The sequence below is a fragment of the Maylandia zebra genome, linkage group LG20 (assembly GCF_041146795.1).
Source record: "Maylandia zebra isolate NMK-2024a linkage group LG20, Mzebra_GT3a, whole genome shotgun sequence".
Lineage (NCBI taxonomy): Eukaryota > Metazoa > Chordata > Actinopteri > Cichliformes > Cichlidae > Maylandia > Maylandia zebra.
Genome location: NC_135186.1, coordinates 7,994,223 through 8,007,102, shown reverse-complemented (window position 1 = coordinate 8,007,102; position 12,880 = coordinate 7,994,223). Strand labels below are relative to the sequence as shown.

Here is a 12,880-nt window from a genome sequence, read left to right as displayed (position 1 = left end):
TGCAGATAACTCATGACAAAATAAATCCTGGGATTTCCTGCCAACCTGTTACTGCTCCTCACTGCAGATGTCATTCTACCCTCACAGCTCACATTTTAATGCAGCCAGTCCTTTATGACATGTGATAAAAACTGAGGTGAATTTCAGAAAGGGAGCACAATCTTACGTGGGATTTTCAGTTTCTTTATTTTCTTACTTCCTGAATCTTCCTTCTGTCACAAAATTCTGACACACGCGTGCACGCACGCACACATACACATGCACGCACGCACACACACGTACGCACACACACGTACGCACACACACGTACGCACGCACAAGTAGTCAAAGCATCTTCTCCCTAAGTCGTCTCAGGATGCTTGTCAGTATTCCTGTTATTCGATCTTCCCTCTTGGTCCAATCAAAACACAGCGTAGGGTGTTACCTCATCACCCTCAATTCCCATCAGGTCACCCCCCTCTTCCCTTATTTCATCATCCTCTCTTTCTCTCCTTATCTTTCATCCTCTCTGACAGCCAGATGCTTTCTTTTTATCCAGCTTTCTATTTTGTCCTCTTTCACCTTTTCTTCCTACTCCCGTTTTTAATCCACTCTAACTCCATTAATCAATTTTACCACACACTTTACTCTTTATGTCTTTCATCCAAACTGATCCCTCATAAACTCCATATCTCCTGGCCTCAGCTTTCCTCCATTCTTTTCATCATCCTTGCTTCTAACCTCTCTTAATCTCGCTCTTTCTCCCATTGTTTCAGAAATCCTTCTGTCTTTTCCTGTCAGGCTCTTATTTAATATCACTTCATCAGTCCTACATCACACTTAACTGTGTGAGAGAGAAAAAAACAATGCTGCATCTTTCTAGATTTTCTCCTCAGACTCAGCTTTTTAATTTACAGTTTTGCTCCCAGCCATTGCTCCCTCGATGCCTCCAAATCTGTATGAAATTCTGTGATGTCACTTGTTTTTGCAAAAACAATTCAACCAGATTACAGCTGGCCTCACCCACGCTTTATCTAAATGCAACAAAATGAAGACAAATATGCATTTAATTCCTCATTCCTAAATCAAATCCACTGATTAAATGATTTTAGGACTACTGAAGTAGCTCTGCTGTAATCTGCTGCTGCGCTAATGAAGATGAACGATGTCGCTGCGCTGCAGATCATTTCTAAAACATACAAAATATTTCAAATTCAGTTTTGAAATGTAATAAAAAAAACAAAAACAACAAACTGATTGATTTGTTCTGTTGTAGCAAAACGAATCAGGATTCAATTAAAGACAGAACGCTTAAAATCGGACAGCTGGTTGCAATACACGTTTGGCTGTCACAGTAGCAAACACAAAGATGCATTCACGCATAGAGCCTTCCTCTGGTATAAGTTAACGGCCATGTTTGTATGTTTGCAGTCGCTGTTTAATAGATCCATCAGTCCACAGTGGAGTCCTTTGTGCTGTGTTCTTCTTGTCAGCAGCTCTTGTGGAACTAATTGACTGCTACAAGCTTGAGTTTGTTTGTTTCGGTGGCAGGGGTGAAGCATCTCCCTACATGTGGCTTGTAATGCCCCTCGCCCAGCATTAGAGAGGGCTCTGACCTGTTTATCTGCCATTTCACTTTGGCTTGGAGCCAAAACACTGAATGGTAGCACACTACAATGACGTGAGTGGGCAAGAGGAACCCTCTTTGTCTCTTAAAGGGTTTTTGTGTCCTTTTTTGTTTGCTTCATTTCTGCTGGAAGACTCAGCTGTACCACATTTCTATCTGAAATGCTTACTATTCCCTTTATGTCTCCAGAGAAAGAATACATAAGCAATGATAAATTCATTTATCTGTCTCAGATCAAGAAAATGAGTGGCTGAATGATGTTTGTTCCTCAAGCTGGAACAGCAGGACTTTGTATGAAAAACACTGGCAAGGCATCTGTCATTTCAGCACCACAGCCCTGCATGCTCTTGGCAGATGATGACATGCTGGAGGAGGCCAAGTTCAACATTAGTCCAAGTGAGTACAAAGTTTTCTGTGTGATTTATGTAAAGCTTTTAAAAACTTTGGGTGGACTAACAGTACAGACGATCGTGTAAAATATGTGGACTTTCATTTTAAACCTATATTTCTTTGTTGGCCATAACACAATTATTATTATTTTTTACCTAGGCTGACCATGGACTTCTTGTGATTACAGCATCTTGTTCACTGATTTCAGTTCAGGTTACAGGTTCCAAAAGAGTCTCGCTTGCTCATGCATGCGGCTTGGTGAAATCACCATTTTATTAAAGTGACAGTAACAAACCAACTGGAATGACTTTTACTGGAATGGGAGTTTGCCTTGTAATCGGAAGGTTGCCGGTTCGAGCCCCGGCTCGGACAGTCTCGGTCGTTGTGTCCTTGGGCAAGACACTTCACCCCCTACTGGTGGTGGGCAGAGGGCCCGGTGGTGCCAGTGTCCGGCAGCCTCGCCTCCGCCAGCCTCGCCTCTGTCAGTGCGCCCCAGGGTGGCTGTGGCTACAATGTAGCTTGCCATCACCAGCGTGTGAATGGGTGGATGACTGGATGTGTAAAGCGCTTTGGGGTCCTTAGGGACTAGAAAAGCACTATACAAATACAGACCATTTACCAAGAAGGGTGTAGTGTATTTTCAATGTCTTCTAACTTTCCTTTGACTACTTTTCCAAGCCTACCTTGAGAGCCTGGACTTGGATGTTTTATGACACTTTTTTGGTCATAGTTTTACCATTTTTCTTTTCACTTTAGTGTAGATAACATGATCTGCAGCTCCACTGATGCTGTCTTCAAGAAGCTGTCAATGATGCTAAGTGCTAATTTGGCAAACAAGCGTGAAAATGTAAGAGACTTCCTAAAAAGCTTTCAGAAAACTTCCTCCTTACTTCTAAGTCTGATTGTTATCAGGAAACAAGACCCAAACTAGATTCAGAGTAGAGAAGACCTATTGTGAAAACCATGGAGGGGGGCGGCTGTGTGTCTTTTGGGTGTGGCAGAGTGTGGAAAGACTAGATAAATAGTTTGTCAGGACTTGAGTCCCCCTCGCTCAAGACAACATAAACCCGGCACTGAGGACACTGAGATTGGTTTTGGCTAGCCTCTTAGCACACATGCACACTCACACATACAGCCATTTACACACACACAACTCTTCTTAACGTGTTAGTCAAACAATTGTGGGCAGCCAGAAAGGCTTCACAAAAGACAGGGATACAGGATACTCCCACTATATGCACAAGACTCACCAGCGCACACACACACACCCTGTAATTCCTGTGTGTAAGTGGCATACTTAGTAATCTACATGACAGATAGTCAAAGCCACATTGTTGGGACTTGAACCCTCAACCTTTGCTTCTCAAAGGGACCAGTGTCTTTCAGTCGTCAGGTTAGCTCCTGTCTTCTCTTTATCCTTCTATCTGTCATGCTTACACCGCTCTCATTTTTCTCTCTCAACCCTTTCAACCTCCTGTCGTTTCCTTTCCGTTTCATTCTCCTAGCCCCTCTCCGTCTTTTATCATCCATTTATCTCTCTCTACTACCATGACCTCTTTTTATCTACCCTCCTCTGGCATTTCCATCTTGTAAAATGCCCCCCCAACTCACCCCAATTCACCATCCTTTTTTCGCTTTCTTTTACAGTCTCTCTATCAAAAATCCCTCATTGGTTTTCTCTCAACATTCACAAATCTTTCATTGATTACCTCTCTCCTTTTCCGTCTCTGATCTTAAAATTTCATTGATGTTTCTTTGCTTTCATGAGCATTCCCCCTCTTCAGTTCATCATTCACCTCACTGATTACTGGGGGCGCATGTGTTAATTCAGAGTTCAGCTTTAGACAGTCGAGCCTTGTAAGGCCTGAGCGCACTGACCTTTTAGGGCATCAATGCAGTGTTTATCTGAACATGTTTTGCACCAGCATTAAGCCATTTAAATCCAACACTGGTTTATCAGTACAGCCTTGAACTTTAAGTGCTATGCTGGGGGGTTATATTTATCTCCTAAGGATAATGAGTAGGTGCTTATCCACAGAACTGCCATGAGTATATCTTAAAATATGCTACAGCTATGTAAACCTAAAATAACTTTATTATTGCTGTCATCTTTCAGAGACTCGCAGAAAAGTGATGGTTGAACATTTGACAGAATAAGGATGTCTTACTTCATATCAGCTATTCTTCATATTTTCCTAATTGTAAGCAAATTCAGTGAAATGACAAATTGACAAAATTAACACTTACACTGTCTGGCACGAAATCACTGAAATAAAAATGCTCCCTTATGTTGATAAAGGTATAGCACGTATTGCAAATAGGAGAAACGTGCTACTAAAGTCTGGTCAGTGATATAAAGGGATATATTTTAACCCAAAGCATTTTCCCCTAAAATTTTACCAAGACGTTTTGGTGCCTACAGTAAACCTGCCAACATATCAGTCTGCAACAAGATTGCTTAATTGCGTGATTATGTCCCTCGTCACTCTGTATACCTGTTAATGTGGATGTTTGTTGGTTGTTTATTCTTCTTTGTCAGCAAAATTGTGGTGGACTTCTGAAATGATGATGCATTTATAAGATTCTAAGTTTATTGGAAATGTGATGAGGAGGGGTTTCTGACTAAGTGTCAGGAATGTGTTGGACCAACACAGATGCACATCATAGACATAGCCTCCTCCTCCTGGTGTCTTTATCTTTCTTGTCTTATACTGTGCCATTTTTTTCTTGATCCTTTCCTCTCACGCATACACTATTTTTCCATCCTCGCATCTGCGCTCTGAAACCTGGCTCTGCGTTGATATCAACACATGTCTCACACATTTACTGTCAATTCTTATTTCCCTCGTCACTAATTTCTCCATCTGTGTCTTGTCAGTGATTTTGGCTGGTCACCGTCTGAGGCTTGTCACACGAGGCCACACAAGTGACACTTTGAGAGACACAAATGTGGACATCAGATGCATTAGCTCTCTGATTGAGACACTCTCATACAGTTAACTCTGCACACGCACACATAGTCTAGTAGTTCAGTACATGCAGATGTTTACTTTTAAAAGCAGTACATCTATGTATTTAGCAAGGACAAGGCTACGCACGCGTGCACATTACACACTTCATACACACATAAAACACGCACACTCACACATTAGTGCTTTGTATTTATCTCTCAGACACTCTTCACCCCTCATATCATGCCTGTGGTGTTAGAAACATGCAATGTGTTTCTTCTGTCAGCAGGTCTACATACCAGACAGGAAAGGTCTCATTATGTCTCTGTAGCCTCAAAAACAATTATGGCTGATATTCCCGAATGGGACAAAGTACTATTGTGCCTCTTTTATATTTTATATAAAGCACCTGTGAGTTTAAAACACAAACACACATTTCCACCATGACTAGATTTACAGTAATTATATATTATCAAAACATGCATACAGTTTTGAACTACAGTGACATGTGCAGGCAATGTGTTCACTATGTTCTGAAAGCTCAGCTTTGCATACATGCATTTGTGCTTAAATGTTAATCCACACCCTTCAACCAATCACATTTGCAAATAATTTCACAGTGTCAGACGTGTAAATCTTTGAGGCAACTTCTACATCACTCTTATGATTTAAGCTGTAAGTACCTTGTTTTAGTTGATAAGCTTATATCACGACTAACAAATGTGAAAGCTTAGCTTTCGGTTACATATACCAAAACAATGTTTTAAAACAACATTTGCTTTTTGATTGCTGGAGGCTGTCTGTGGGATAACATGAACAGCCCACTCTGACCCATTTGAACAAACATGGACAACAGTTACATGCTGTTTTGATAGGATGTTTAATGTGCTGTGTGCTTTTTTTGGTAATTGCAGGGTTAGGAACAGTTTACTGCTTATAGTAACTGGGCAGTTCATTAGGTACACCTTGCCAATACCCAGTTGTACCTGCTGTTGACTTCAGAACTGCGTTAATTCTTCATTCGCACAGATTTAACAAAGTGCTGGAAACATTTCTGAGAGACTTTACTGAATAATTATAGGATAGCGTCACACAGTAGCTTCAGATTTACTGGCCACTACATCCCAAAGATGTAGCTGGATTGAGCTCTGGTTACTTTGGAAGTCAATTGAGTACAGTGAACTCACTCAATGTTGAAGAAACCAGGTTGAATTTATCTCAGCAACAACAGAAACAGAGGCTGACTTTGACTTTCAGCACTCGTGATTAGTAGCACATGAGCTTGTCCATTTCAACTTTTCATTAAGACACTAAACACCACTGTTTCAAAGTAACAAGGCAAAAAGAGAAACTCAAAGAAAAGTCCTTGAATTTTCCTGCTGTGTACCGAACTCTTGCCTGAATCCTGGTTTCAGAATTCTATACATAGGTGACTTTTACAGCTTCTTCTATCAAGTTGTTAAATTAAAACTCTGCTGTCTGCCACATCCTGCAGTTATGAAGGCTGTGTGTCTGAGGAAATTACGCACATGGTTTGTTGGCCTAGCAAGTGATGGTGCAGCTGCTTTGATGGGCTGATAGAGAGAAGCAGACACACATCAGAGTGAAAAGAACAGTCCTGCACTGCATCATTCACAAGTTAGAGACTGCAATCTATGAGGCTGCAATACATTCAACAGAACTGAGTCATTTTCACATGTTCTTCTTTTTTCCTTACTATAATGACTGTACGGTAGCGTATTTATGTGTCTGTTTGTACCCTATCTCCTCATTAATCTGTGTGCCAATCCAAATAAAACTTTGCATGAACATCATCCCATATGCAGCAGCAGATCTCAGTAAATGTAGGATTTGCCTCCTTCTGTGTTGAAAGGTTTGCAGATGTGGGTAAACAAGGGGTGATGCGCTCCAGTTGGTGCACCACAGGACAGCTGTGAACTGTGAAACAGCAGCAGTTCAAAGTTCATCTTTAAATTTAAACCTCTAAATGACCTCGTCTATGCATGTTTACAATACCTGATACTCACTTAGATGTTTCTTAGCATTTTGTTAGCACAAGGACAATAATCATACCCTCCATACTTAAATGTTCCATGATTGGAATGGAAAGTAGAAGTTGTTCACCCTCATATGATCCATTTAAATATCACTGGTATAATGCTGCCACTATAAAAAAGTAATTGCAACACATAAACACATACATAATAAGATCCAGTGGATCATTCTTGGACAAAAACTCACATACAAGGCTTAAAAAAACAACGCAGCACTTTGATTTTGACCCAAAAGCTTAGAGAGCTTTTGAAATGCTTCTTTAGATGCATCTTTTTCTAACTAAGGTGTATTGTACAGCTGAAATCAATAAAGGATCACTACTTTCACTTGGATCAGAACCCTATTTAAAGTCTGTTTCTTGCCATTCCTGCATTTTTTTCCAGTTTTATTAAGCTATCTGGACTATTGTTCATGTACGGTAAACTTTAAATATTTGCTATTGAGCCTGCAGGCTAAAGGCTCTCTTGACTGTACGTTAGCATTTTACACAGGCATTTTAGATTTAAACACATGTCAGCTATTACTAAAGCACAAAAAAAACCTCTAAAATATTCTTGACTGCCTAGTGCAAACATATATACATTGTAGTTAAAAAAAAAAAAGAAAGAAAAAAAGGTAAAAAAAAAAAAAAAAGCTCATTGGCTTGTGTACTAAACCCTCCAGTCTCATTCCTTTGTTTAGCTTTTTTTCTTTGCTGGACTTTCAATCCAGTCAGAGGACTGGGAGCACTTCAGCTGAATGTGACAAAGGCATTAGGGAAGACTACAATAAATGAGGAGGGTGGGAGAAACTGATGCAGACCAGAGGGAAAAGACCCAAAAGATGAAAGGATGGGAGACGGTTTACATTCCATCTGTTCGGACCATCTCCATCTGACTTGATGACAGATTACACTCCTCCACCTAAGAACAACTAACACCAGTCTGCATGTAAGCATCCAGGCAAAGCCAACTAGGAAAACAAACTCATTAATTCACAGGCTGTAAGCAAAAACAAACAGGACCCTTCACACAGAGAGCTAATGCAATCTGATCAGAATGGGACGCTGATGTGAACGTTTGTGTTTTCAAGTGCACCCCCTGCCTTACGCCAGACAAAGTGAATATTGTGTTAGACACGGTGTGTGTGTGTCTAAAGTCAGTGTGGGATAGTGTGTGAGCACACAAGACCCAGAGAATTCGAACGAATAAAAGAATCGGGCCAGCTGAAGGGAGAGGAGAACAAATGAAAGACATACACAGACAGAAAGAGAAAGAAGCTTGATGGGAGATTTGTATAGATGCTTTGCTGGGAGGGCAGGGAGCCCAGCCAACACATCACACATTACAGACCTCAACGCTGCAGCGTCAGCTCACAGATACATGAACACACACATTTTTACTTTTGCACAATCACGTTTTCAGAAAATATAAACTACAATAAATTCTTAAAATATAGTTTTTATAATGAAACAAGTCACAAGGCCATTCAAATGAAAAAGGAAAATTAATGAAAGATTTGCATGTGCTAATGAAAACATTTGAAACTGGGCGCACTTTGCAACAGTCATTAAAATGCTATTGACGCTATAGCCATGTGTTATGTAGAAAAGATGTTTTATCATTAATTTAACTGAATTGTTAAATTCAACAAACCTTTGAATACATTTTTCAAACTATGGTGTTTGAAAAAAAACTAAGAAGACAAGAGGGATCCAAGTACTTTAATGGTTCCTATGAGGTAAAAATGGCCTTCTTCCTGCTTGAACTTCTACTAACTAAGTGATTGAAATGAGATAATGACAGCTTTTCCTGTTGCTAAATTACCTCTACATCCTCCTGGGAATACAAACACCCTCTGGGCTTTTGGGGGTTGCAATGGCATATGCAGCTGATAGAGCACAAGAGAGCAATATAGAGGGGACGGATAGATGTGAGGCAGGGGAGAGATTAGACTAAAGAGTGAAATGATGAGACACATGTAGAGGTTATGAGAGATTTGCTTGTAAAAAACAGATGAGGAGGGGAGAGACTTGAATCAATGGGGAAATTATGTAAAATAGGGTAAAGTGATGGGTCAAATCTGAGGTCATGATGAAAGGAAGCAAGAAGCTCCATAATGTTAATCTCGTAAGCAGAGACCTCTCCACACTCCATGTGATGCTCATAAAATGAGAAGTGAGTGTCTTTCGATGGCAAGCTATGAAGAAAAATGGCTCAATATGGATCTGCTTATTGCACCACCAAAGTGAAAATATGGGATTTGCAAACTAGGCTTTGCATGAGCAAATACAGTGAGTCACAATTGTGAGCTTTTTCCATTTCTAGTGTTTGCCTGGGGCCTGACTTTATTTGCGCCGTAACAGAAGTATCTCCTCCCTGCCTCTTCTCCTAAAATGCTAAACAAATTCAGATTTTCATGCCATTTATTAACTTCTGCTCCTCTTGTTGCCCTTTAACCTCAATATTAAAAACCACTTCCATTTTCTCTCCCTATTTTCTATGAGCCTCTCTCGCTCTCTTTCTTCCACTTGTATTTATTTTCAGTCCAGGCAACAGGAAGACAAGCAAGCTCAGTTGGTGACTTTTCCCCTGAAAAAATGAACAGAAGGAAATCCTGTGTGATATCTATCGCTGATGATGATTACAGAATCATTCAAGCCTGAGTGAAACGAAACAATGACAATAGTTTGGCAAAAACCCAGTCAAGCATCACCTAACCACTCATACACTTTACTGCCTCATTATCATTAAACTTGGGTGAGTCATAGACAACAACCGGGCTTAGATTAGAGCCAGGAAAGGAAGAGATCATGTGTGGGAACAAACCAAAAGATATGGCAATGCTAAGGAAAAATATTTGGTAAACAAGTAAAAAATCTATCATCAAGCAAGCAATTAGTACAGTCATTTGTTGGAGAATTGTGATTACGGCAGCGAAACAGCTTGCACACAATGACGCACAAAATCCACCTGTGAGGACGACTGCAGTAAAAACGAAACAAACAACAAAAAAGACCAAGTCTTGCTAAATTCTCCAGTGCTTATAACAATTTAGCAGCAAAAATGTTAATTATCAAACATCCTCGTTTTAGGTACCTATTCCGTCGCAGTTGCCCTCCCTAATAAACTTTTATAGTGAGACGATCGCCGCGGTGTGTCTGACCGCAGAAAGACGAGCCTCAGCCAAATTCTCTCCTCTTGCTGCGCACCCGGCTTGTACTGCGAGCTGTTTCAACCTGCGAACCAGCAAATGCATACATGTGCGTCTCCTAAAGCGCATTAACTCCCTGAAACAGTAGCCCAAAAAAAAAAAAAAAGCAATTTAGCTCTTCCAGCTCAGACCACCACGGAGACGATAAGTGGTTTGAGGAGAAAATGCGCAAAATACAAGAAGCGGTTATTGGAGCGTCTCCAAGTATCAGATAAATATTTCACAACCAAGACTTTTCTCCCGAAAAAAACAAACAACAGGAAAAAACCAAGCGCATAAAATAGTGATGGAGAGCTTTTGCCCATAGATAGATAGATAGATAGATAGATTACCTTTGTGGGACAGTCTCAGCCGTGGCACGTTTAATTTGGTGGCAGAGACGGTGGCGACAAGTAGCGCAACAATAATCATGATAGAGCAAGGTGAAAATATCTTCATCATCCCGAGGAGATGTCCTCCAGCCTTAAGCTGAAGCTGTACACAGGAGCTGTCAAACACAATATTCCCACAGAATTTAAAAGGGGAAAATCCGACGGATCCTTCTTCTCACGATGCCAGCATTTGATTTGTAATTCCCCCCCCAGCACGTAAATGGCTCTCTGACACACCAGCTTAGTGACTGAGCCTGGGCTGGTGAGAAGATTTACTGACTCAGCTTCAGCAGTTCACTTCCAACAGCTGCCCCGCAGAAGTCTGTTACAGCCACGGAGAGAGAAATACCACGCCTCAACAGAAGGGAGAGAGAGAGAGCTGTAGTAGCGAGAAGTGACCTGCCCCTTCTTTACGCATAACAGAGCACTCTCCAAACAGACGCACCTGGAAGATGACTTATAGTACAAATTTATCATCATCTGCTAGTGATGGCACTCTAACAGCTTGAACACACAGCTGAGTAAAACTTCTGGAGACAACAATAAAATCTTAACCCCCACTTTAATTCCACCCACATTCTGTAAATATTTCTCAATTGCAGCACATAACAAACACAGAAAGGTTACTGCAGCGTGTAGCAAAAACTAAGGACTCACAAGCTGGACTGTATGCTGATGTGCTCAAGGCAAACAACTGATAAACCCCAGAACATTCCTTTCACAAAAATAAAAAGCTCCCAATTTCTAAAAGTAGCAAAAGCTATTTTTGTGTATGTTGTGTGAGCTGTGGTTTCACAGGACAGAAGGAGGAAGACGTCCCTCTTTCAAGGGACTGAAGATGTCAAAAGACCCACAAATTTATGAACTATGAATGAATCAAAAAGATCTCCCCTTCTACATTTCTTTCCTCCACAACACTTTTAACCAAGTTCTCTGTTTTAACCTCTTAAGCACCATTGTGATGATTTTAATTAAGTTGTGGAGTTCAAACACCCCCTCCTCCTATGTGCATCTATTCACAAGCAAACTTTCAAGTGAACACAGAGGTCACGGCAGAGTGAGAAAGAGCCATTCAAGGTGTCTGTGTTACTGCAACCCCGGGTCTTTTGGAAATGCTTGTTTGCAGCATGGAAAGAGTCCCACACACTGTGTGCTCATAAAACTGAGCCACCTCTTAGCTCTTGTCAACATCACTGTGGAGCCCACAAATATTCATATGTCTTTAAAATTAATTGTTTGTTCCTTTTTAGTACTTGGGAGGTTTTTAAACTTTCCAAACAACACCTACTGTCTTATTTTTGAATATATGCTGAAAGTGCACTTAAAACCACAATGCAATATCTTTCAAGAACTGGAGAGATACCTAACTGTGTACTGCACACTGTCCAGAACTATTATTCAATCAGTCTGTACTGCAAAGAACAGAAACATGCACGGTAATTACCATTGCTTTAAAAGTCTCTCGTGAAGTAACACAAACATTAATCTATCACTGGGCAAATTATCAAAATAACTTGCAAAATGACGGCAGATAAATGAGACCATAAGGCTGACAAGGGGTAGCCTCCATCTTATTCTAGCGGTATCGTGCTTCGTGAAATTGAGGTCATATTTCGAGTAAATACTGATGTTCACTGATGGAAAAAAGATGTTTCTACTTCTCCTTCTCTTTGGGCACTTTTCGGTATCTTTTAGTACACAAACATGTTTGGAGGGATTTTTTCCATTTGACATTCTTTGGTTTTCTGTTGCCAGAAATGCTGCAACAGTATCTGTGCATTCTCATGTTTGTACCTTTAAACAATATAACAGATGTATTTAAATCAAAGAGAAAAAAAATCAGGTATAATGGTATACATGCAGAAATGCAACTTGCACATGATGATCTATGTTGAAGTAAGTCAGTAGAAGCTGCCAAGGATGATGCTGTGTTTGTTTTCTGCTTTCAGCCACCATTAATATGACGTCAGTTTGATGCTGTGTTCTCTGTTTTAATGATTAAAAGGTGGCCGAAATCAGATTGCATTTAAAACATGGTTCAGAAATCCTAACATATAAAGTTTATTCACATTAATCCAAAGATGATCAGTTCAACCTTGAAGTTCAAAAGTTTGTTGCATTTATGATGTTTTCATGTATTAATCATTAACTGGAGCAGATATTGCTTTTTTTAGGCACTCTTTAATAAAATGCATCAGTCAAAACAATAACAGTGTAAACTTAATTGACTTATTCTAACTTAAAACAAAGGATTGCTTGAATTGTATGCAGAGAAGATTTTTTGGTGTAACAACGAGGCACTGCTAACTAACTGT

The 12,880-nt window shown here is 40.2% G+C and overlaps 1 protein-coding gene across 2 annotated transcripts in view; it reads right to left on the bottom strand.

The window, feature by feature from the left end:
* sema3bl (sema domain, immunoglobulin domain (Ig), short basic domain, secreted, (semaphorin) 3bl) overlaps positions 1-10,946 on the bottom strand; it is a 70,100-nt gene extending 59,154 nt beyond the window's left edge. Inside the window, exon 1 of one of the 2 annotated variants that reach the window (XM_014407535.3) lies at positions 10,527-10,946. In XM_014407535.3, coding sequence (XP_014263021.3) covers positions 10,527-10,635 — 109 coding nt within the window. In that variant the 5' untranslated portion in view covers positions 10,636-10,946. The remainder of the gene's footprint in view (positions 1-10,526) is intronic. The other variant, XM_014407534.3, reaches the window with a different exon arrangement.
* Positions 10,947-12,880: the final 1,934 nt, after the last annotated feature.